The sequence below is a fragment of the Gigantopelta aegis genome, chromosome 4, assembly GCF_016097555.1.
Source record: "Gigantopelta aegis isolate Gae_Host chromosome 4, Gae_host_genome, whole genome shotgun sequence".
NCBI lineage: Eukaryota > Metazoa > Mollusca > Gastropoda > Neomphalida > Peltospiridae > Gigantopelta > Gigantopelta aegis.
In genome coordinates this window covers 119,832,340-119,859,887 of record NC_054702.1, presented here as the reverse complement: position 1 = coordinate 119,859,887, position 27,548 = coordinate 119,832,340, and the positions used below count along the sequence as shown (strand labels likewise).

Sequence of the window (27,548 nt, the reverse complement as noted above, 5' to 3'; positions counted from 1 at the left end):
ATGAGGTGAGTTACAGCTGTTTAGGTGCGTGCGCTGGGGACGGGGGAATTAATCTTGACTGGTGAGCGAAGTTTATTGGGAGGGGGCGGTGGAGGGGAAGGGTTGAGACATGTTCCACCAAAAAATGTATTGAAAACAAAACAGATTTGTTTGAGCAGGAGGGTGTTCGATCCCCGAATCCCCTTGCTTGCACTCGCGCCTGCTGTCTCCCTCCAGACGACGTTTCCCTTCCAAGCACACACAAAAACGTCACAGAAATACAACGCTTGCAGCCAAACAAAGCGTTAGCCGTTTCGTTGCTGTGTTCACTGACGGCGGTCAACGTTCACGATTTACTAAAAGTGATTAATATCTAAGAGTAACGGGTTTTAAATCTTCTAAATAATAATTTTGTGGTTATAAATCACCAAAAGAGCAACTGATCACTGTCTGAAGTTCTGAACATGGGTAATTTTAGGCTATTTAAATAAAAATAATAATTTAAAAAATCAACCAAAAAAACACAACAAACATTCTTTGGTTATAATACTATGCAAATTAATCCTTAAAATAGTTAAGAAATTATTGTTTAAAAAGGACTAATTTTGCGAATCAAATGTCAAAACACCACGTTTAAAGCCACTCAATTTTTATTTTTTTCCGGTGGACGCCTAGACGTCTCGGAACCTGATGACTCCTTTACCCCACCCATCACCACCACGATTTAACCGGTGAGGTCTAGTACGTTTAAGGCCATCTAAATTAAAAATATTCTTCGTGCCATGCTTAATAACGACCCTGAACATTGCCCCCCCCCCCCCCCCCCCCCCCCCCATTTAAAACAATGCTCCGACGGACCTGACTTATAATAATTTATAAAAATACAAAATGGAGTCCTCTCGAACCAGTGTTAACAAACATTTTAGGAAAACGAATATAACAATTCTGATGTCTTGCAATCGTGTTATAAGTTGAGAAAATGGATTGTTATAACGGTAAAATTGTTTGGTTAAAAATATAGGCTGCATTCTGAGTTTTAATAAATATATAAACAAATAGGCTATCCACAAAGATATTTATGTTAAAACATATAAGGACCATATATTTTAGCAAGTATCTGTAAAGAGAGTTTTGCCAGCAGACACCGTGACAATCATGTGACTTCAGTAATTAAGCTTAAATAGCAGTACAGCTGAGAACGGACAAAAATAGTTTTTAAAATTAAGTTTTCTTTCGAAAAAAAGGTATTAAGAAATGTGCCGTATTTATATGTGGGTAAAATTAAATCTTGCTTTCTTTGCTCGTTTTGACTTTATTTTTACGAATATTTATGTGAATGTGACAAACATTTATTACTTTCCCCGTGTAAAAGTCAACGATGTCGGAAATCTTGAAATTTGCGTACTGTTGTGCACAAACGACGCAACCACCGAAACCTGTACAGGTCAACGGACGATACTATTTTTTTCAGATTGGCCAAATTTTGACGTTTTAAAAATATTTATATAAAAAAAAGAAATACACAGATCTATGTGACATAATTTACTTGCATAAGACGTTTTCGTATTGTTGCATTTTGTGTTTATTAATAAAAAATGTGTAAACAAGTCTACCCTTTGGTGGACCATAAATGGGTACGTTTTGTTTGGGTACGCTTTGGTTTGGGTACGTTTTGACTTTTATAAAGTGGTAATCCTATAGTACGTGCCCTTTGATTGGATAATTGTTTTCCTTTAACCAATGATGTTAGATGTAACTGCTGTAAACAACACGTGGTTTTGTTATGGTTTAATGTCTACTCTGGGTTTTGAGTTCACGTTTATTGTAGTCCATCTGCTTTAAATAAGACAAACATGCCACCAAGAACTAAGTGCTCAGCATGTGAAAAAGCAGCTGTGTTGAAAAGGCCAAAGACAGTAAGTTGCAAACTGTCTCGTGACAGACATTTTAGATACAAATTTATCATCCATTAAGGTTGGACTATACCAATTCAAATCCCATAGGCGACCATGTTAACGTTTGTGTTTAAAAACACTATATGCAATATATCAACCAAACTGTGACCCATAAATATCAGTATTACAACCCGTACCTCAAAGTATTAACTGCAGAAAATGGTACCTTTCATGGCTCATTTTCGGTATAACCAGATGTTTCTGCAACACCCCTAGTTTCGCACAAAATTTGAGTACTTTTTTTTACAGGTACCCTATACATGTTCCAAGCACAAGGCTACTTGACATGGTGGTACTACACAAATAAAATTGCATACATTTTTAGCCCAGATGAAACTAATTTTTTTTACAACCAACACATTCACATTTATAACCAATCACAGGACTTGTGGTGTTAACTTCTCTATCAAAAGTTCGGTACACCTCGAACTTCGACCCAGCCGGAAATTAATTGGTATAGTGCAACCTATACTGATAACATACATGTTTCAAAAGGTGGTGAATCATGTGTTTTTATGACAACCAGGATCTGGTGTCTTCTGACATAAACTGACAACCTCACTGAAACTGTTGTTTCTACAGTGCAACCTAATTTAATGTACACCTCACAAAGCACATGTATTTTGTACAGTTTTGTACAAATGCAATATGTCATATTTGAACTTTTTTTTTTTTTTTAAATAATACTCCTGAAGATATTTACTGTCAGATGTGTGTGTGTGCTCAGCTATATATGTAGAGCCAGCATGGCTATTCAGAGTACCTCAACTCCTTAAACTTATTCCATTGAAACACATGTACTTGACTGACCCCTAGATTATGAAGACCTCAATAGGCACATCAAAGAAATATCAGTATTAAAAAAATACAATGTCTGAGGAAGGAAAAACCAACATGACTGCATCTGTATGAAGTAATGACTTAATGTCCTGCACATCACTGTTGGAAGAAAATCCTGTATGCTGAGTGTGGGCATCTTCAAGTTACCATGTGCGGGAATTTCAAATCCATCAGCTATGCAGATTTTCAAATTGGACCATCAAAACCATTGGCAGCCACCAATATTCCTGACTATATTTTATGTATACCCTACTGTAGTTGGAGGTTTTAAATATTTATGATATCTGGAATTATCATGCAGCTTTCGCATATTTATTTTTGATTCATTACTAAAAAACCCTGTTTTTAAGTGACATAATTACCCGAACATCTATTTTATTGCATTATTTTCTAATCCAGATCAATACAATATGTATATTGGATGTATTCCTACAATCTGTAATCCAGCATATCATTTAGCTATTAACATTGGATAATACAGCATTGACAATAAAATAAATCATCAAATTACACCAATGTAGATAATCAAATCTGGAAAAATTGGTTCTAAATCTAGTATACACTTAAAATACACTTCATGGGAGCAAACTAAGTGATTATTTTAAAAAAAGATTTGATCTGGAGACCTAAAGATATGTTTAACAAGCTTATTGTTATGTATAAATGAGAACAGAAGGCACAATAGTGACCAAAATATTAATTATGGCTTTGGTAAAAAATTTCTTCAAAGTAAAAAAATGTTTCCCCTAAAACTACAAATTTGTCTAAAATATGACTTAGCACCCTATAAATATCCCAAAAGGACAATAAAAATCAAGGTCTTTAAAAAGTTATGCTATCAGAAGTACACATGAAACAGTAACTATGTTTATAGAAGTTAAAGACATTATCCCAATATTGGCACATGTTATTTTTAATATAAAAATAAATTGCTATTAAAATCTAAGTTCAGACTGCCTAGATATATCAACATATTTAAGAGCAGTTGTATATGGCAAGTCAAACACCATGTAAATAAAAACATTCAAATCTTTATAGTATTCATGAATTATAGGCCAAAACCAACTTTTCCTCAGTGCTAATTTTTTTTCCAACTCCATTCAGAGCTATGCACAGTAATTATTGTCAAGTTCAAGGTCATTGTGAACTTGCATGGCCGAGTGACGGCTAATTGATCAAATAGTGTAGTTTAATTTAATTAAATCACAAAATCATAATCTTTTTTATTATTCACTGAATATGTGCTATAGGTTGGACTATACCAATTCAAATCCCATAGGCGACCATGTTAACGTTTGTGTTTAAAAACACTATATGCAATATATCAACCAAACTGTGACCCATAAATATCAGTACTACAACCCCTACCTCAAAGTATTAACTGCAGAAAATGGTACCTTTCATGGCTCATTTTCGGTATAACCAGATGTTTCTGCAACACCCCTAGTTTCGCACAAAATTTGAGTACTTTTTTTTACAGGTACCCCATACATGTTCCAAGCACAAGGCTACTTGACACGGTGGTACTACATCAAATAAAATTGCATACATTTTTAGCCCAGATGAAACTAATTTTTTTTACAACCAACACACTCACATTTATAACCAATCACAGGACTTGTGGTGTTAACTTCTCTATCAAAAGTTCGGTACACCTCGAACTTCGACCCAGCCGGAAATTAATTGGTATAGTGCAACCTTAAAGGCTTTTGTAGGATATATATGATATCGCTGTTACTATAATTAGGGACCGCGGACACTTTTTAAATATGACAAGAATGATATTGATTGTTTGCTATACTGCAGAAATACCTTTAAAAGAATTTAAAAAAAAAAAAAAAAAAAAAAATTCAATTAGCCCTGACCCCCCCCCAAAAAAAAATTGTAATCAGGGTAGGTAACTCCGTTTTGCAAAAAAATAATAAAAACCCAAAACGTTTGGCACACTCAAAATTGTAGGAATGTATTCATTATTTTCAAATAAAATACCTTCAGTACCATTAATATAATCAGTATAATCGACTAATTGGTCATTATAATACCCATCCACCCCCAAAAAGGGTTCAACATAAGAAAACGGCCATTTTTGTTGCGTAAGCATATAATATATCATACAACAAGTGGAATGTAATAAAAGTCATTTGTGCATTACAAATGAACATTACCATCATCGTCATGTGCTACATATAACTCCTCATTCGTTACCCGCATTATCACAGCATTCAATTGTACAGAGTAAAGAGCATCAGTTGGCCATGGAAAAAGTGATATACAGGTCAATGGTCAATATGTAAGAGGACAAAATGTGTACCATTAATGTTGTATCTCTGTCAAAATGTCAACTTGTGTGTGTGTGTTATATGAGAGATAGAGAGAAGTGAGACAGAGAGACAGTGAAAGAGGGGGAGAGCGGAAAAGAAGGACAGAACAAGAGAGATAACAGATGTCTGTGTTAGGTTTGGGGAAATTGAGTTTCTTCATAATTACAAAATTTGGAATAATTAGAGAGAATGCTTCATTGTTGTTTGTATGGCTTATTATCTTTGATTTTTAAAAAATAAGTTAGTGGCATTAATTTTTTTTACATCACCCATGCTGTGTTATTGAGACAATTATATACACATTTAGTGCTGTCATTGTCAAAGGTGTGCAAACAGTGGTTTAATTGGTGAAACGAAAAGTCGTAGAATACATGGTTAGAATTTTAAAAAGTTTTTTTTACACATTAAGTATAATGTCAAAGTTGACATTTTTACCTGGGTACCACTTTAATTGATTACAGCCAGTGCTCCACAACTGGTGTAACAAAGGCTGTGGTGTGTACTATCCTGTCGGTGGGATGGTGCATATAAAAGATCCCTTGATGCTAATCGAAAAAGAGTAGCCCATGAAGTGGCGACAGCGGGTTTCCTCTCACAATATCTGTGGGGTTCTTAACCATATGTCTGATGCCATATAACCGTAAATAAAATGTGTTGAGTGTGTCGTTAAATAAAATATTTCCTTCCTTCCACTTTAATACTAATATTAATAGTTGATATTTTGAGTTGACATTTTTCCCAGTGACATTTTGTCTTACATCCGTTAATTATAAAGATGTGGTTATAGGGATTATTTTTATGTGATTCCCTAACAACAGATGTGTCAGGGCCACAATAAATGTATTATAATAACAAATCATTGAAAATGTAAACAAATATCCGCCATCTTGGATTGTAGTAAACAGACAAACAGGAAGATGTTGTTAACGGGCGATCACAGTTATACAATAAATCAAAACATCTAAATTTTGTCATGTACTGCAAGAGTAATAAATTAAATTTAATTACCTCACAAAAATAAATACTTGCAATAACGACAACAACACTATTTTTCAATAATTAAATGCGATATCGCTACTTTTTCACTTTGCCACTGAATAAAACGTAAAGTGGCAAGTAAAATGAGTTCTATATTTGTTATAAAGTTTTATCAATGTATTTTATACCTGATACAAGTACTGGTATTCTTCCAATATTAAACAATAAATGTTTTATAGACGTTAACTAACATGTGCTTTTCAAACCTTGCATTCGGCAATGGTGTAACGGATGTGAGTGGCGCTACCAGTCTTCCGGTGCGGTCTCTACTATAATTTGCAATATCTCCTGCGATATTCTACGCAGGAGATATTGCTTCTTATAATCTTGATTGGTAAAATTTTAATCACAAGACAATATTTTGTTACGTCACTGTGTTTGTTTCAGCACTAAACTTATCATTAGTGACGTCACGCCACTGCCGTTCTGTTAGTTAACGGTCTACCACTGCCAAATATAGTGTCATTCAACCCACATTACTAACATTGTTTACAACTGTCACAAATGAAAAGAATGACAATGGATGATGAAAAGAATACCCCCCTCGTGTCTTGTGATATAATTTATCAGCACTATTTCATACCTTTATCAACTGGTGCTGATAAATTATGATATCACAAGACACTCTGGAAGTATCCTCTATTCTCGGAACCGGTGTGACGTCACACGGCCTAGTTACCGATCATCCGGGTCTTTGGGAGTGAAGCAAAGCCTTAGTGATTACTGGTTTACATAGAATAAAGTTATCATATTAACTTTTTACATGCCTTGCATATTGTCATTTATTCTGTAGCTAACACATAGTTGCAGCATGTCTTATGAGTATTATAGCAGCTTGGGTTGTCATATAAGAGAAACGAACAACGGGAATATGAATTAGTATAATCTATATTTAGTACCGATGTGTTTCCGTGTACTTTGAATGTCGAGGGGACGGCAGGTTGGGCAGAATATAATTTTTGTTGATGCAATTTTCAGGTAATGTTAATTATAAATTTTAACAATTTTGAAATGATAAGATAATTATTAATATAATAAATATGATGTGGGCTACAAAATATATAATTTGTATTTATAATAAAATTTGTATGCATGATTAAGTTAATAATTTTTATGATTTAATAATTGTTTTATTTCCAAATAGTATGTAAGAATTAAACAATGGTAAAGTTGTTACTTTACAACTTCAAAATTACAATAGTATTATTCTCATATCTTATTATATAGATGTAATGGCAACAGTTATAATGTTCCACTGAATACATTCTTTTATTCTTAAAACAAAAGACAGTTTCTTGAAATAATGAAATGCTTTTGTTTTTACAGATTGCAAAATTACCACATGATGTTGCCCTTCCTTACCGGTTGAATGTAGGCAAAAAGAAAATAGCAATAATAAAATATAGCAATAATAAAATATAGCCATCCTCAGACCTTGACATCTAGGGGTAGCAATATCTCTGTCTACTTACCCATCACACCTGAGATTAGTTCAAGGAGAATAATATATAGTTCCCTTTGGCATGTGAATTTATATACATGTAGTATCAATATGGTAATATTTTAAATTTCCCCCCCCCCCCCCCCCCCCCCCCCCCCCCCCCCCCCCCCCCCCCCCCCCCCATAAACTACGTTAGGGAGCAAATAATCAGTTCCCTCGGTTATTTTCATGTCGAGGTCTACAACCTAATAAAACAAGTGTTACCTCGTCTAACAAACATGCAAATATTTTAATAATAGGGTTTAATTTTAACTTGGTATATTTAGTAATAAAACTCAAAAACTTACCTGAGTAAATAATGGCTAATATATATATAATATTGGTGTTGTTTTATATCTAGTCACAATGGATATTGCAGATATTTTCTTGTTCAGTCTTGTGCTGTATTGGAATTGTTATTGCAATTCAATTTAAGTAATATCTACAACACTAATTTTTAATAGTATACAGCTGGAGAAAGGAGGCAAATATCATGGTTGTTAATAAACTGATCTATATCGGTATGCCTTCTACTAGACTACACATATTTAACCTAAGTTGCTTTTAACCCGGGTTAAATTACCTCATGTAGATGCACTTATGTAGCATATTCAAGGAAAATATATGAATGAGATGGTTAAATGCTATATTCTCCATGTCAAACAGTGTTTTCAAAATGAAAAACAAATATCAGATATGGCAGTTGACCATTAATTTTATTGCAGGTAATTGCTAAAGCAGATTACACACACACACACACACCGAACTGTAGAATACCATGAAACTACATATATATGTAAAAAGGTAAGTCCTCTAACTTGAACAAGCAAAATCTACAAATGTACCACAACCACAAAATTACATTGATCCACAATAGAGTAGATTTTAATGTATTTTTAGATTTATGTGTATGTATGTATATAAATATATATATATATATACAGTCGACCTTCGATAACTCAAACTTCGATCTTTCGTAAACGTCGATCTCTCGAAGTGAAACGGCGGTCCCGGCCGAACTGCTATACAAACTAGTAATAACAGACTTCGAACACTCAAACTTCGAACATTCGAAAAACTCTATCTCTCAAAGTAATTTTGTGGTCCCACCATAAAAAAATAAGGGATATTGCACTTCCAAAACTCGAAGTTTGTGGAGTGACTGAGCCTTTTAACTGTACCGGTAATACTTTAAAGAAAAATGAATTGTCACCCAAGCCGACTGGTCTCGGCTATCGATGATACACGCGGTAATTACAGAATAATAGATCGCCGACTATGCGGAACGAAATGATCCTACATGCCTTCATGGGGTTGTCGGTGTTTGTACACGGCAGCGGGCCTCATTACACAAAGTACGGATAGTCTTGTAATCTTCAAAGAACTGTTGTAATAACAATTAACGCTGTTTGTTTTTTCTCTTAAACGATAGTTCTGCTCTTTGTACTTTGTGATTTGAGAGCTATACATTATTTTGTACTGTTGTGAATGTTTTATATGTAAAAAAAAAGTACATAACCTAGTGCTATTTGGCATACAGCGTTTTGATTTGTTATGTTATGTCTCGCTATGTTAGTGAGGGTTTTTAAAATGATTTTTGTGATTTACAATAATTTTGCTATTTATATTGTGTATTTTTTATTTGGTAAACAAACGTACTTAGTGCTAATCGACATTCAGTATTTTAATTTATTACAACGTTACGTTCCGCCTTGTTTTGACATTTGAAAAATATATCAACTTTAATTTATCGCTTACTTCCGGTTATATGTAAGTACGTGCTTTCAGTTTTCGTTTTTTTTTTTTACTTTACTGTCAATTAATACAATAAAAGTACATAGAGATGTACGTCAAATTGATCGGATTTATCTCGTTTCTGTTAATATTTACTTAGTTTTATCATGTACACAGAAGAAATGTGCTAACATCCGATATCAACGAAATGATAATACTGCAATGCAGTTTCACTTTGAGGTCTGCTGTACGAATTTCGAACACTCGAACTCCCTGAAACTCGAACTATTTCGTCGTCCCCTTCAACTTCGAGTTAACGAAGTTTGACTGTATATATATATATATATATATGTTGTATGTATGTATATGTATATGTATGTGTGTATATATATATATATACTGAAACAAAGGCACACACATTATTTACCCTTTGCACCAAAGTAAATACTAAACACAGAGCTCAGAGAGCGAGAGAGAGGTTTGGGGGAACTACCTATATTTTCTTACTGCAGGCCTGCTACAGACACATTTGCAAAAAAAAAAAAATAATAATTAAAGTTTAAACAAGAATTTAGGCCTATATTATAATTATTATATGTGTGTAATTTAGCAGTATAAACTTTTATTTTAAAATTAAAAAATAAATAAATAAGATGTAGTAGCTGTAGTATGGCAAAATAAATACAAGTATAGATAATATCCAAGCAACTAAGATTAAATGAAAAATAAAGACCACACAAATGTAATGATAAAGGAATATACTGTTTATTCAAGAACTGGATGCATCGTTTTGTTGGGGTTTTTTTTCATGGAAGACGATGGAATTGTGCATTTTATTTACAGTATAATGTGGGATTTTTATCACTGCACATGCATTAACTATTTTGTTTGCTAAATTAATCTCTGTTGGTGTCAACAAGCAACAACATTAAAGTCAACATAGTCACATTCTGTGAGGGAAGCCATGGAATTCCATCAGGTTTGTCGTTTTAATGACCCTACCCACAAGCGGCGCCTAGTCTCTTCTTTTGGAAATTTGTAAAACGATATTTTTTTTAACATCATGTTATGGTTTATGCAGCCAACTGCACAACATGTTTTAGGCATCTTGACCGTTAACTGTTGTAAATGATCGACCAAAGTTGCCTCATTTCACTATCAAACCATACGTAACTAAGGAGAAGCTTCACCGCGTCACGTGATAAACAATGGCGGCCAGGGGTCGAAGTACCCGTATGTTCGGTTCTGAGAATTATCTATATATATCATCAACATCCCTAACTGGGTGATTCTCCAACTAGGGGTCAAATTGGTGTCCGAACTATTGTGGATACTACAGATTTAATACTGTATACATGCATTACCCAGTGTTCCTTGATCATTTATGAAAATTGTTTTTATATAGAAAAATATAAATATCCAGGGGTCAAAATTCAATTCTGGGAGGCACAGCAAGTGTTGCCTTCGGTTGAATAACACATACAGTGGCGGATCCAGAAACCCATTTTGGGGGGGGGGGGGGGGGCAATGATATGAGGCGGAATGCCAAGGGAACTTTGGGGGAGGTTTGGAGGGGGGGAAATTAATATATAATAAAATTACAACTCGCAAAATTTAATGGGGGGGGCCTGGGGCGTCCCTAGATCTGCCTCTGACAAACTAGGGCGCACCAAGGCAAGTTGGAGGGGCATGAAGGCAAACTTTTCCTTCAAAAGAGGGGCACAAAGGCAACTTACTTTCTGTCAAGTTTCTGACACAAATTGTTTCATGTTATATGGTCTTGGACTGATAAAGATATATGCCATAATAATGTATTTAACAAGGTTAATAACATGTAGCATATGATATATGTTACATTTTCCTTATATGCCCAATGTAGCAGATATGCTACAATATTAAAAGTATATACAAATTTATGAAAATTCAAAAATCAACATGGAGGTGTTCAATGTACACTAACACCTGTAAGTTGAATGTATATTATAATTTTGGGGATTTATTTTGAGTACTTTGACACTAAATGAATGCGTCAAATATGTGTGCATGGCATAAGACTAATTGATCCTTCCTGCACCGCCGGTAGGAAGACTACCACTCTCGGGACCAGCTTGACAGAATGAATGAATGTTTAACGACACCCCAGCATGAAAATACATCGGCTGATGGGTGTAAAACTATGGTAATTTTAAATGCAAAAATGACAGAATGAATTAATGAATGTTTAATATGACACCCCAGCATGAAAAATACATCGGCTGTTGGGTGTAAAACTATGGTAAATGCAAAAATGACAGAATTAATGAATGAATGTTTAACAACACCCCAGCACGAAAATACATCGGCTAATGGGTGTAAAACTATGGTAAATGCAAAAATGACAGAATTAATGAATGAATATTTAACGACACCCCAGCACGAAAATACATCGGCTGTTGGGTGTAAAACTATGGTAAATGCAAAAATTACAGAATGAATGTTTAATGACACCCCAGCATGAAAAATACATCGGTTATTGGGTGACAAACTATGGTAAATGCAAAAATAATGTGATGATAAGGCTTGACAAAATAAAGTTTGTTCGTGACCACATAGTCCCAATCATCTTGCCAAGTCAAAAAGAAGTCTGACTTCGCTAGATGTGAATTTTCATGTTACATTTTGTGTCATTTCTAAATAATAAAATGCTGGGTTTAAAAAAAATAATTCTGAAGTGCATGGTGGCAAACCAGGTAAGGCAGTGCAGCATATTTCTTGTCGTCGACATCATAAGATTTTTGGGGCATAATGGCAAGTAAGGACGGCACCGGCTGTAGTGAAATTCGAACCCTGAACATCTCCAGAATAGGTACTGAACATAATCGCTTTTAAAATTTTCATCCCTAACATCTGAGGGGCTTCCAGTTGTCCTAATGCTTGGTATCCTGTGAAAGCTGTAGTATTTGAAGCAATTATAACTAGTTCCTGGGCTCATTGCAGGTTTTAGTGGTGAGCACAGATTTCGTAATCCATGCTTCAAAGGTCTGTCCTAAATTTTCATCAACTCTGTTACGACAAGCTGTTGCTGCCCTTTATTACTGCTTTATACGGGTAATCCAAGAACTAATCACACGCTTTGTTTCATATGAGATGAATTTCAAAATGGACAACCCTGCTTCTGGAAAAATATTTTAGCAATTGGTGAAAAAAATGGAAAAACAGATTAGTGACTTTATTCATTCATCAAGGGTGGGACGTAGCCTAGTGGTAAAGTTCTTGCTCAATGTGCGGTCGGTCTGGAATTGATCCTCGTTGGTGGGCCCATTGGGCTATTTCTCGTTCCAGCCAGTGCACCACGACTACCCTGTCTTTGGGATGGTGCATATAAAAGATCCCTTGCTACTAATTGAAAAGAGTACTGGTAGCCCATAAAGTGGTGACAGCGGGATTCCTCTCTCAATATCTGCGTGGTCCTTAACCATATGTCTGATGCCATATAACCGTAAATAACGTGTTGAGTGCATCGTTAAATAAAACATTTCTTTCTGTTTTTTCTTATTCATTCATCAACTCTGTTACACTAATTAAGACATGAATAACTATAGAAACTAACCAACAATAATAATAAGAGAAAGGGGTCATATGTCATTTGTTTAAACCACATTTGTTTCAATTTCATTGTGTGCCATGTGACCACTGCATACTAGCCCAATAAGACAAAAATAGTCAACTCCGTTACAGGCAACTCTGTTACTTTTTCAGTCATAACGGAGTTGACAGGTTTGTTATACATGTTTCATAAAGGATACTTTGTCATTATTCCATCATCTAGCTCAGTAGTAGACTCTCCTCTGAGGTGTGATGGGTCATAGGAACGATTCTCCTCACTGGACCTATGGTATGTACTTTCCTGTCTGTAGGAATGTACATGTATAATAAAGATCCCTAGATTAATCGAATACGAGTAACCAATGTGACAGCAGCAGATCTTTTCTTTCATCATCTAGACCAAGATTTTCAATAAATGTATTTTTGCTGTGGGTGTTGTTAAACAAATACTTCTTACAAAGATTAGAAATATAGGCTACAGCTGTTATAGTTCAGTACTTAATTCGGTTTCCAGTAATATACCAAATGTGATAATTAGAAAATGTACCTTAATTTGATACCTTAATACTTTTTATCTTATTAGGGCACATACAGTGCAAAGATGCTCTGTTACGACAAGCTGTTGCTGCCCTTTATTACTGCTTTATACGGGTAATCCAAGAACTAATCACACGCTTTGTTTCATATGAGATGAATTTCAAAATGGACAACCCTGCTTCTGGAAAAATATTTTAGCAATTGGTGAAAAAAATGGAAAAACAGATTAGTGACTTTATTCATTCATCAAGGGTGGGACGTAGCCTAGTGGTAAAGTTCTTGCTCGATGTGCGGTCGGTCTGGAATTGATCCTCGTTGGTGGGCCCATTGGGCTATTTCTCGTTCCAGCCAGTGCACCAGTACTTTTTATCTTATTAGGGCACATACAGTGCAAAGATGCTCATATCAGTAAACGAACTTAAAGGTAGGGTCAAATCAAACAAGAGCCTTATGTGTTGGAAAGATGCATACCCGGTCCACCAACACATACTGACACTTTAACAAATGAAAAAAGTGTAATTTTAGAGTTAATAAAAAAACATGATTATTCATGGTAACTGGGGGCAGCCATTTTGTTTCATTTTTGTGACGTCCGGTGGTATAGCTTGGGGCGAAGTGATGTCAACTTCGTCCATCTCCTCTATGCACAGTGTAAACAAACGCTCTAATTTACAACAAGGCGCCTCGCTTTCATCAACCTGATTTGTAAAACAACATAAATGACGTGATAGTATAATAAACTATTTAACTAAATATATTTCAGTTTGCATCAATAGGACGAAATGGAGTTACAGTATTTTTCTTTAAGAAAAAATGCATATTATTAGGCCTATTGTTAGGGTATGTTCAAGCAAAAACGACCACTCACGATACCCAAGTGATACTTTTCTTTTCTTTGGGACGATGTAATTGGTCAGTTTTGTGATTTTAGATGGGAAAGTCTACTTAATCAAGGGTTTTACAGAATTACTTACAGTAATAAAGAAGGATGGCTGATAATGTCCATTATGATTTGAGGGGTATCTGTGCGGTTATCACACAATACCTTGTGATCTTAATAAAAGAGGCACATCTTTTTAGTGTGTCTAGACACAGTGTCTGGGGACCATCAAAATATACACCTGCCAATCAGGAACCACAGGTACAAGCCACGGAAAGAAAATACCAATTAACCCAGAAAACACTCCCGATTATTATTTCAGTATGTGGGTTAATTTATGTACAAAACATAATACAGTTATTTCAACACTTTAACAATGGTGGTTTATTTTGTATTGAAAAATAATATATAATTGTTGCTGGCTTACTGGGATGGCTTTTATTACAGAACATTGCGATGCATCCGCAAAAATCAGGTACCCCGGGTATGTTTTGTTTCTTCAGTTCGAAGACTAATTCCTGATGTGACACGTTAGGTATTACGTAACCACCAGCTCGCCAGAGGACGTATTCACTGGGATAGTACAAAATGGCTGCGCTTGTTATATATAATAGCCGTCACATTTAACTGTTTTATTAATTAACTATATGATTATACATGTTGATATTAAGCAATAATGTACATTATGTATCGTTGAATATGCCTACCATCCCAAAAGCCTTGCTTAAGCATCCCTGTAAGCCGAAGTATAGGGAACGTATATGTCAGGATCCAGACTGATTAGACCAAGTTCACATATGTCAGGATCCAGACTGATTAGACCAAGTTCACATATGTCAGGATCCAGACTGATTAGACCAAGTTCACATATGTCAGGATCCAGACTGATTAGACCAAGTTCACATATGTCAGGATCCAGACTGATTAGACCAAGTTCACATATGTCAGGATCCAGACCGATTAGACCAAGTTCACATATGTCAGGATCCAGACCGATTAGACCAAGTTCACATATGCCAGGATCCAGACCGATTAGACCAAGTTCACATATATATGCCAGGATCCAGACCGATTAGACCAAGTTCACATATGTCAGGATCCAGACCGATTAGACCAAGTTCACATATGTCAGGATCCAAACTGATTAGACCAAGTTCACATCAAATCAAAGTTTTTAAGTATTGAAACCAGCAGGATGCTGGATTGTTATTTTCCTGGATAGACATTCTCTAATTAGGGTATATGGATATTAAATACATACAGTATATGCAGGATTTTATTATTGTTTGCATTTGTTGAAGACATCTTTTGGAAGTTACGTCATATTATGCTGTTTTGCAAAACATCATCTCCGTTACATTTTTTAAGGGACCAACATATTGGTTAGAATTGGGGCTTGCTGTGTTACAGCTATATGCATTGCATGTTAATATTATAACCCACAAGACTGCCACAACAAACTTTCTCATATTTAGGTTTACTGGTTGAGAAATAAATACACTCCTGGAAACATAAAACAGGTTTAAACACTTCAAAAACATATTTTTGCTGTAAACATTTAATTTGAATACACGTGCATAATTGTTTTTATGCAAATTTGACCTGATAATGTAATCTTGCAGGTTTGAATTATTACCATTGATGTGGTATTATGTTAATAAACTGTTTTAATTGAGTTGACAAAATGAGATTGTGTTCTTTATTACATTTAGAAAAAAGTTACAAAAAATGAAGAAAATTGCGATGCTCGTGGTTGTTTTGGGGTCATGACACATTTAGTTTTATGATAAAAACATCAAAAGTACTCTACAAGATGATAAATATTTTCATGTTCGAACACTGCAATTTGCCCCATAGTTGGAGAATCACCCATCTGCGTTATGCTTCCAACTCTGTTAAGTTTGTTTCTCGTGCACAGTTCGCGTAATCAACATCCAATTTGTTGTCGTTCATTTGTGAGGTTTTTCTTCACAGTTTTAGAACATTTTCATTAACAATAAAGTTGAGACAAGTAAGTACCAGTATCTAAATACAACACTTTACAAACCCCTAAAACCATTAATTTTACTAAGTCGTTTTTGTTTATTCCTTAAAATTGCTAATATCGGGTCCACATGGCTTGAACAAATTGACTTAAAATGGAGGAAGAGGAATTAACATTAGGCGTGTGTCACATGACCTCACACGTCATACAGGACGAGACCATGCAGAGGCCTAATTCTCGCAGTACAATGCTAAAAGACTGCAAAGAGGATGCTGTGTTGTCTAGCAGAGCCTAAGAGACCTTTGGGAATTAGGCCCCATATCTCTATAGAAGACAGATCTCCCAGTACAATGCTAAAAGACTGCAAAGAGGATGCTGTGTTGTCTAGCAGAGCCTAAGAGACCTTTGGGAATTAGGCCCATCTCGCAGTACAATGCTAAAAGACTTACAGAGAGGATGCTGTGTTGTCTAGCAGAACCTAAGAGACCTTTGGGAATTAGGCCCATCTCGCAGTACAATGCTAAAAGACTTGCAAAGAGGATGCTGTGTTGTCTAGCACAGCCTAAGAGACCTTTGGGAATTAGGCCTCAGATCATCACATTTTTACGATTTTTAAGCCCCTGTTTGAATTTATTTTCAATTATTATATTCGATCTGCAAACGGTATGCTACATTTTTGTGCCTGATCTGCTGTAGTGAATAGTATTCATAATCCATTCATAACAATTAGAAATAATGTTGAGTGATGGGTGTTGGTAAAATGCGGACCGGAATAGAACACTTGCTTACTGAATTTTTCCTTTTAAAAAAAATATTAAACAAAGTGTTTGTCAACTATGCATAGTTAAGAAACATATTTCTTCATGTAACTATAGTGGCCTTAAAAATGGAAAATGATGAACTGCACATGTGCAGTATGATACTTTTTGCAAATGTATGTGCCTGAACACAGAAACGTTGCACTCTTTCCTGTTTCTGGAGGGTGCTTCACTTTTGTTTACCAGTATGGATTTGTTTTACATCCACATTGTTGATTAAATGTTTGCAATCTATTTTGCTTCACATATCGTAGCTGCTAATGTAGAATAGTATTTTCATAAATATTGTATTCATGTTTTTGTCATTAGGTGAACAAAGTTTGGGATGTTGATGGTACAGGCCTATTTATTATCGTCAACATCCCAAGTTGCGTTATGCTTTAAATCCCATGACATTCGTTTTCTCGTGCACAGTTAGCACAATTGCACTCTTCAAAAATAGAGTTAAAGTTTGTTTTGTTTAACAATATTGATTAGAGCTGGGCAGTATTGAAATTTGAGGTTTGGTATCAGTATTTTGGGGGTGATTTACCTCGGTATTGGTACAGTATTTGGTATTGACACGATACCAATACAGATACTGATATGAAGCGGTATTTTTGGTTTACTCTGCTTTAAATGCATGCCTGAGTTGAGGCTCACCAGCTAATTTCATACACAGAAACATGAAATGATTGATCACCACATGTGGAAGGTGGTCAGTGTCTTATGATCACTCACAAATAGCTGTATCTATATCGGAAACACGGAATGGTTGATCACCACACGTGGAAGGTGGTCAGTGTCTTATGATCACTCACAAATACCTGTATCTATATCAGAAACACGGAATGATTGTCACCACACGTGGAAGATGGTCAGTGTCTTATGATCACTCACAAATACCTGTATCTATATCAGAAACACGGAATGGTTGATCACCACACGTGGAAGATGGTCAGTGTCTTATGATCACTCACAAATAGCTGTATCTATATCAGAAACACGGAATGGTTGATCACCACACGTGGAAGATGGTCAGTGTCTTATGATCACACACAAATAGCTGTATCTATATCAGAAACACGGAATGGTTGATCACCACACGTGGAAGATGGTCAGTGTCTTATGATGACTCACAAATAGCTGTATCTATATCAAACACACTGAATATCAAAGGCCGTGGTATGTGCTATTCTGTCTGTGGAAAGGTGCACATAAGGTCCCTTGCTGCATTAGGAAGAATGTAGAGGGTGTCCTCTGATGATTACGTGTTAGAATCGTGTTTGACATCCAATAGTCATTGATTATTTAATCAATGTGCTATAGTGGTGTCATTAAACAAAATAAACTTTTTACTAAGCTTTGCATGCAAATCCAACTTGGGATGACGGTGTGTCGCATGCAATAATTAGGTAGCTGTGACATACTTTACATGCATTACTGCACATTGAAGGAACTCCTTGCCCAGGCCATATCTTCTCTATCAATTCATAACACATAATTTGTGTGCTTCTGCATCCAACTCCCAACAGTGTATGATGTACCTCACCAGTAGCCTTCTTCCACATAACCAAGCCAACTTGTATAACTGAGTTCGACTTTGCCCTCAAATTACCCCAACAGTGTATGATGTACCTCACCAGTAGCCTTCTTCCACATAACCAAGCCAACTTGTATAACTGAGTTCGACTTTGCCCTCAAATTACCCCAACAGTGTATGATGTACCTCACCAGTAGCCTTCTTCCACATAACCAAGCCAACTTGTATAACTTTGAGTTCGACTTTGCCCTCAAATTACCCCAACAGTGTATGATGTACCTCACCAGTAGCCTTCTTCCACATAACCAAGCCAACTTGTATAACTGAGTTCGACTTTGCCCTCAAATTACCCCAACAGTGTATGATGTACCTCACCAGTAGCCTTCTTCCACATAACCAAGCCAACTTGTATAACTGAGTTCGACTTTGCCCTCAAATTACCCCTACAGTGTATGATGTACCTCACCAGTAGCCTTCTTCCACATAACCAAGCCAACTTGTATAACTTTGAGTTCGACTTTGCCCTCAAATTTCAGGGCTCGAACCTAAGAATTTCCCACTCACGGCCATTTTAAAATGGCCCACCGATGGAAATGTTGAGTCTGCTTCTGGTAATATTTTAAAGAGTAACGTTTGCAGGAAATAAATATGACTGAACGGTTATTTTCTTGCATGTAAACATATTTCAAATGTACAAATGTTAAATACTAGCAGATGATGTGCATCAGATATTATCATTATGCTGTCATTGAGAAGTTTTACCGACGGCAGTAATTATTATCCAGCGGCACAAACTTGCCATCGTTGACACACAGCAAGCTACATATATATCTGAACGATGGCAATTGCTGTCGTTAAGTTGGAGCCCTGGATTTAGATCCAGAATGCCATGGTGCACCACAATATTATTATTGAAGGCGATGTAGCATTGTTTCTTGTATGGATGGTGGAAAAAAAGGTGACGCATGAATTAAGGTCAGAATCAACTCTTACGCTGACCAGATGCCAGCAATATATATATATATATTTTGGCCTAGCTGCAAAATGTAGAATATCACATTCCAGTTTTTGTCATTAGCCTAATGGAATTTGAAATGTCGATGGTACAAACTTACATTTTATATTGGGGTGTGACATAGCCCAGTAGTAACGGATAACGTTTTGTTTTTAAAATCATGTTTAGCGATATATCTATCTAGTCAATTGAAAATTGATTAGCAACTACTGTTTAATGCTTTAAAACTGTAGCGATCTCGGGAACTTGTGTAGCGAATCACAACATGATGCTCAACAAAATGTTCCCTGGGTAAAGCACTTGCATGATGCACTGTCTGTTTGAGATCGAGCCCCGTTGGTGGACCCATAGGGCTATTTCTTGTTCTAGCTAGTGGTATGTCAAAGGCTGTGGTGTGTGCTACCCTGTCTGTTGGATGGTGCATATATTTTATAGATAAAAGATTCCTTGCTACTAATGGGGAAAATGTAGCAGGTTTCCTCTAAAACTGTCAAAATTACCAAATGTTTGACATCCAATAGCTGATGATTGATAAATCAACATGTTCTCTAGCGGTGTCGTTAAACAAAACAAAACTTACATTTTATATTTGCACTCTGTTGAACCAGGACATTTTTTTTTTTTTCATGTTTTAGTACCGGCCTCGGTGGCGTCGTGGTTAGGCCATCAGTCTACAGGCTGGTAGGTACTGGGTTCAGATCCTAGTCGAGGCATGGGATTTTTAATCCAGATACCGACTCCAAACTCCGGAGTGAGTGCTCCGCAAGGCTCAGTGGGTAGGTGTAAACCACTTGCACCGACCAGTGATCCATAACTGGTTCAACAAAGGCCATGGTTTGTGCTATCCTGCCTGTGGGAAGCGCAAACAAAAGATCCCTTGCTGCTAATCGGAAAGAGTAGCTCATGTAGTGGCGACAGCGGGTTTCCTCTCAAAATCTGTGTGGTCCTTAACCATGTGTCTGACGCCATATAACCGTAAATAAAATGTGTTGAGTGCATCGTTAAATAAAACATTTCTTTCTTTTGTCATGTTTTAAACCAATCCACCACATACTGTTTGTTTATGTTCCTGGTCTAGGTTACAAACTCATGCAGACAGTGGACCAGTATCTCTGGGATGTTGTTATCTTTTACTTCCATCAAGAAAAACTGAACCTATATGTATCAATCTGTCTTATTTACAAATGACTTTTATTCAAGGAATCTGCGCACATGTGAACCTTGACATTAGAATACTTTTGTTGATTTAACAAAAACCTAAAAACAAAGTCTGTATACACGAGGAAAAGACAAGTAGGCATATAAAACAAAATATTGAGAAGAAAATATATACCCAACTGCCATATTGCTCTCTAGCACTACCGTACATAAAATGATGGTTAACATTAACAAAGCTAAATTAAGGCTGGAGGAAGAGAAAGTCCGGTCAGGCCCAATTGTTAATTAAAAGAAGAAAAACCCCACATCATCCCACACCGTATGGTGTCGTTAACGCTGTTTGAAAACCCCCACATCATCCCACACCGTATGGTGTCGTTAATACTGCTTGAAACCCCCACATCATCCCATGCTGCTTAAAAAACCCCACATCATCCCACACCATATGGTGTCGTTAATACTGCTTGAAAACCCCCACATCATCCCACACCGTATGGTGTCATTAACGCTGCTTGACAACCCCCACATCATCACACACCGTATGGTGTCGTTAATGCTGCTTGAAAACCCCCACATCATCCCACACTGTATGGTGTCGTTAATACTGCTTGAAAACCCCCACATCATCCCACGTTGCTTGAAAACCCCCACATTATCCCACACCGTATGGTGTCGTTAATACTGCTTGAAAACCCCCACATCATCCCACACCGTATGGTCTCGGTAATGCTGCTTGAAAACCCCCACATCATCCAACACCCTATGTTGTCGTTAACGCTGCTTGAAAACCCCCACATCATCCCACACCGTATGGTGTCGTTAACGCTGCTTGAAAACCCCCGCGTCATCCCACACCGTATGGTGTCGTTAATGCTGCTTGAAAACCCCCACATCATCCCACGCCGTATGGTGTCGTTAATGCTGCTTGAAAACCCCCCACATCATCCCACACTGTATGGTGTCGTTAATGCTGCTTGAAAACCCCCCACATCATCCCACACTGTATGGTGTCGTTAATGCTGCTTGAAAACCCCCCACATCATCCCACGCCATATGGTGTCGTTAACGCTGCTTGAAAACCCCCCACATCATCCCACGCCATATGGTGTCGTTAACCCTGCTTGAAAACCCCCACATCATCCCACGCTGCTTGAAAACCCCCACATTATCCCACACCGTATGGTGTTGTTCATGCTGCTTGAAAACCCCCACATCATCCCACGCTGCTTGAAAACCCCCACATCATCCCACACCATATGGTGTCGTTAACCCTGCTTGAAAACCCCCACATCATCCCACGCTGCTTGAAAACCCCCACATTATCCCACACCGTATGGTGTTGTTCATGCTGCTTGAAAACCCCCACATCATCCCACGCTGCTTGAAAACCCCCAGATCATCCCACACCGTATGGTGTCGTTAACGCTGCTTGAAAACCCCCACATCATCCCACACCGTATGGTGTCGTTAACGCTGCTTGAAAACCCCCACATCATCCAACACCGTATGGTGTCGTTAACGCTGCTTGAAAAACCCCACATCATCCAACACCGTATGGTGTCGTTAACGCTGCTTGAAAACCCCCACATCATCCCACGCCATATGGTGTCATTAACGCTGCTTGAAAACCCCCACATCATCCCACACTGTATGGTGTCGTTAATGCTGCTTGAAAACCCCCACATCATCCCACACCGTATGGTGTCGTTAATACTGCTTGAAAAACCCCACATCATCCCATGCTGCTTGAAAAACCCCACATCATCCCACACCATATGGTGTCGTTAATACTGCTTGAAAACCCCCACATCATTCCACACTGCTTGAAAACCCACACATCATCCCACACCTTATGGTGTCGTTAATACTGCTTGAAAACCAGCACATCATCCCACGTTGCTTGAAAAACCCCACATCATCCCACACTGCTTGAAAAATTCAACATCATCCCACACTGCTTGAAAACCCCCACATCATCCCACACCATATGGTGTTGTTAATGCTGCTTGAAAAACCCCACATCATCCCACACCGTATGGTGTTGTTAATGCTGCTTGAAAAACCCCACATCATCCCACACCGTATGGTTTCGTTAACGCTGCTTGAAAACCTCCACATCATCCCACACCGTATGGTGTCGTTAATACTGCTTGAAAACCCCCACATCATCCCACACTGTATGGTGTCGTTAATGCTGCTTGAAAACCCCCAGATCATCCCACACCGTATGGTGTAGTTAATACTGCTTGAAAACCCCCACATCATCCCATGCTGCTTGAAAAACCCCACATCATCCCACACCGTATGGTGTCGTTAATGCTGCTTGAAAACCCCCACATCATCCCACACCGTATGGTGTCGTTAATACTGCTTGAAAACCCTCACATCATCCCACACCGTATGGTGTCGTTAATGCTGCTTGAAAACCCCCACATCATCCCACACCGTATGGTGTCGTTAATGCTGCTTGAAAACCCCCACATCATCCCACACCGTATGGTGTTCTTAATGCTGCTTGAAAACCCCCACATCATCCCACACCGTATGGTGTCGTTAATGCTGCTTGAAAACCCCCACATCATCCCACACGGTATGGTGTCGTTAACGCTGCTTGAAAACCCCCACATTATCCCACACCGTATGGTGTCGTTAATACTGCTTGAAAACCCCCAAATCATCGCACACCGTATGGTGTCGTTAACGCTGCTTGAAAACCCCCACATCATCCCACACCGTATGGTGTCGTTAATACTGCTTGAAAACCCCCAAATTATCCCACACTGTATGGTGTCGTTAATGCTGCTTGAAAACCCTCACATCATCCCACACTGTATGGTGTCGTTAACGCTGCTTGAAAAACCCCACATCATCCCACACTGTATGGTGTCGTTAATACTGCTTGAAAACCCCCACATCATCACACACTGTATGGTGTCGTTAATGCTGCTTGAAAACCCTCACATCATCCCACACTGTATGGTGTCGTTAATACTGCTTGAAAAACCCCACATCATCCCACACCATATGGTGTCGTTAATACTGCTTGAAATATAATATCGGCAAACGCTGGCATAAATTTGTGGTTCAAAATGCCCAGAATGCAACAAAAAACATACGTTTAAAATAAAATGTGTGCAGGGCATTTCCTCGTGTCCTCTTTGAGTGGTGAAATCAAAATACATGTAGGCCTTACCATTAATTTTGGGCTTCCTACAGGCCTGTAAATAAACAACAGTTTTTACAATTCTGTCATTGTCAAAGTCTCAGCTGCTTTGGAGACTTGATTCACAATATCAAGTTTTTGATGAAGTGACATGACATTTGTGACTCTTGAAAAACAATAACCCAGTTTACAGGAAAATTTGATCTATTCACAACAGAAAACAGCATGCATTTAATCTCTTCACTACAGACACTCAAATGGTCATAAACATTTGTTGGTTGATTTCCATCGTAAATTGAACAAGGTGAAACATTTCATCAAATCAGTCGTACACTAAAATGTGTGTGTCCATTGATAGGCTGGTTCATTTTCACTCACGGATATTTCTGGCCTAAGTTTGTGTGGGACATTTATCGTTTGTTTTCCGTATTTAAATTTGTCATTCTGTTTTACTTATTTTTAGGCAGACTTTCAAGAAAGCAAAATAGAGATTGTAAAATAGAATGTAACTTTTTATTAGAAAGTCCAAATAAATACGTACATTTAATTTGCCTCCAATATTGATAGCAGCATGTGGTTCATTGGCAGTACGGGTATATCACAATATGGTAATTATGGCAACACCCATCACAGCATGTGGTTAATATTGGCAGTAGGGGTATATCACACTATGGTAATTATGGCAACACCCATCGCAGCATGTGGTTAATATTGGCAGTACTGGTATATCACAATATGGTAGTTATGGCAACACCCATCACAGTGGTTAATATTGGCAGTATGGGTATATCACAATATGGTAATTATGGCAACACAGCATGTGGTTAATATTGGCAGTACGGGTATATCACAATATGGTAATTATGGCAACACAGCATGTGGTTAATATTGGCAATACGGGTATATCACAATATGGTAATTATGGCAACACCATCGCAGCATGTGGTTAATATTGGCAGTACGGGTATATCACAATATGGTAATTATGGCAATACCCATCGCAGCATGTGGTTAATATTGGCAGTACTGGTATATCACAATATGGTAATTCTGGCAATACCCATCACAGCATGTGGTTAATATTGGCAGTACGGGTATATCACAATATGGTAATTCTGGCAATACCCATCACAGCATGTGGTTAATATTGGCAGTACGGGTATATCACAATATGGTAATTATGGCAACACCATCGCAGCATGTGGTTAATATTGGCAGTACGGGTATATCACAGTATGGTAATTATGGCAATACCCATCACAGCATGTGGTTAATATTGGCAGTACGGGTATATCACAATATGGTAATTATGGCAATACCCATCACAGCATGTGGTTAATATTGGCAGTACGGGTATATCACAATATGGTAATTATGGCAATACCCATCACAGCATGTGGTTAATATTGGCATTACGGGTATATCACAATATGGTAATTATGGCAACACCATCGCAGCATGTGGTTAATATTGGCAGTACGGGTATATCACAATATGGTAATTATGGCAATACCCATCACAGCATGTGGTTAATATTGGCAGTACGGGTATATCACAATATGGTAATTATGGCAATACCCATCACAGCATGTGGTTAATATTGGCAGTACGGGTATATCACAATATTATTACTGTATGAACATTGTAACACGGTGTGGTAATAAAGAGAGTGTTAATATTATTACTGTATGAACACTGTAACACGGTGTGGTAATAAAGAGAGTGTTAATATTATTACTGTATGAACACTGTGGCACGGTGTGGTAATAAACCGAGTGTTAATATTATTACTGTATGAACACTGTGGCACGGTGTGGTAATAAACCGAGTGTTAATATTATTACTGTATGAACACTGTGGCACGGTGTGGTAATAAACCGAGTGTTAATATTATTACTGTATGAACACTGTGGCACGGTGTGGTAATAAAGAGAGTGTTAATATTATTACTGTATGAACACTGTGGCACGGTGTGGTAATAAACTGAGTGTTAATATTATTACTGTATGAACACTGTGGCACGGTGTGGTAATAAAGAGAGTGTTAATATTATTACTGTATGAACACTGTGGCACGGTGTGGTAATAAACCGAGTGTTAATATTATTACTGTATGAACACTGTGGCACGGTGTGGTAATAAAGAGAGTGTTAATATTATTACTGTATGAACACTGTGGCACGGTGTGGTAATAAACCGAGTGTTAATATTATTACTGTATGAACACTGTGGCACGGTGTGGTAATAAAGAGAGTGTTAATATTATTACTGTATGAACACTGTGGCACGGTGTGGTAATAAACCGAGTGTTAATATTATTACTGTATGAACACTGTGACACGGTGTGGTAATAAACCGAGTGTTAATATTATTACTGTATGAACACTGTGACACGGTGTGGTAATAAACCGAGTGTTAATATTATTACTGTATGAACACTGTGACACGGTGTGGTAATAAAGAGAGTGTTAATATTATTACTGTATGAACACTGTGACACGGTGTGGTAATAAACCGAGTGTTAATATTATTACTGTATGAACACTGTGACACGGTGTGGTAATAAACCGAGTGTTAATATTATTACTGTATGAACACTGTAACACGGTGTGGTAATAAACCGAGTGTTAATATTATTACTGTATGAACACTGTAATATGGTTATATCCAATTCAGGTTCAAGCATGCTGTCCTGGGCACACACCTCAGCTATTTGGGTTGTGTGTTGAGGACAGTGGGGTAATGGTTATAGTGAGAGAGAAGAGGGTGTAGTGGTAATTAAAACTCACTCTGGGTGGGAGACGGTACTGGGCTGTGAACCAAGTACCTACCAGCTTTATGTCCATTGGCTTAACAAGGACACTATCGAGGCTCGTCTGGTGTGGTAATATGATGGTCATGTTTTCTCCACAGATACAAATACCTGTAGTTGTCCAGTGCTGTCCCCAACACTGATTGGTTAAGTCTTGTGTCAAGAAGAAGTCCTACATCTAGAGATGCTTTGCCAGATGTTGGTAACTGAAATCTGCCAGCCCCGCCCAGAGGCTGTAAACAGATCGCTGGAGCAATCAGCTAACACAATGGGAGTTAACTGGCTCAATGAGTGGGATTGGCCTGTGCCCAAGTGAAGAATAACTCACTGTCTAAACAAGGGAGGGCTGACTCATGAATTACCTGTGATTTATCTCCCAGTGTTCAGTAGCAAGTCTGTGTGTAGAACATCAGTCTATTTGATGAACATACATTAAGATGACCTCACAGATGTAAAATTAAACTTGCACACTTGTTACATCATCATTGTCTTCACTGCCACCCACTGACAGATGTTCTAAAGGTACAGCTTGTCCTAAAGCAGCAATTATTCCTCTAATGAGTTCTGTGATCCCAGAACACAGCATGACAGTGTGAGAGTTTCATCTTTATAGTATATTTCTTCCCATACATTTTATTTGACAAACACTCCTGTGTTAAATAATCTTAGGCTACAGTCGTAATAAAATGTTATGGATGGTCAGAGCGCTATGCATAACAAAAACACAC

The 27,548-nt window shown here is 37.4% G+C and overlaps 1 protein-coding gene across 1 annotated transcript in view; it reads left to right on the top strand.

Moving 5' to 3' along the window:
• Nucleotides 1–1,740: 1,740 nt before the first annotated feature.
• The window catches only part of LOC121371918 (cytoplasmic tRNA 2-thiolation protein 1-like), a 113,557-nt gene continuing 87,749 nt past the window's right edge, over nucleotides 1,741–27,548 (top strand). Inside the window, exon 1 of the mRNA XM_041498164.1 lies at nucleotides 1,741–1,895. Within this exon, the coding sequence (XP_041354098.1) occupies nucleotides 1,833–1,895 (63 nt within the window). The 5' untranslated portion in view covers nucleotides 1,741–1,832. The remainder of the gene's footprint in view (nucleotides 1,896–27,548) is intronic.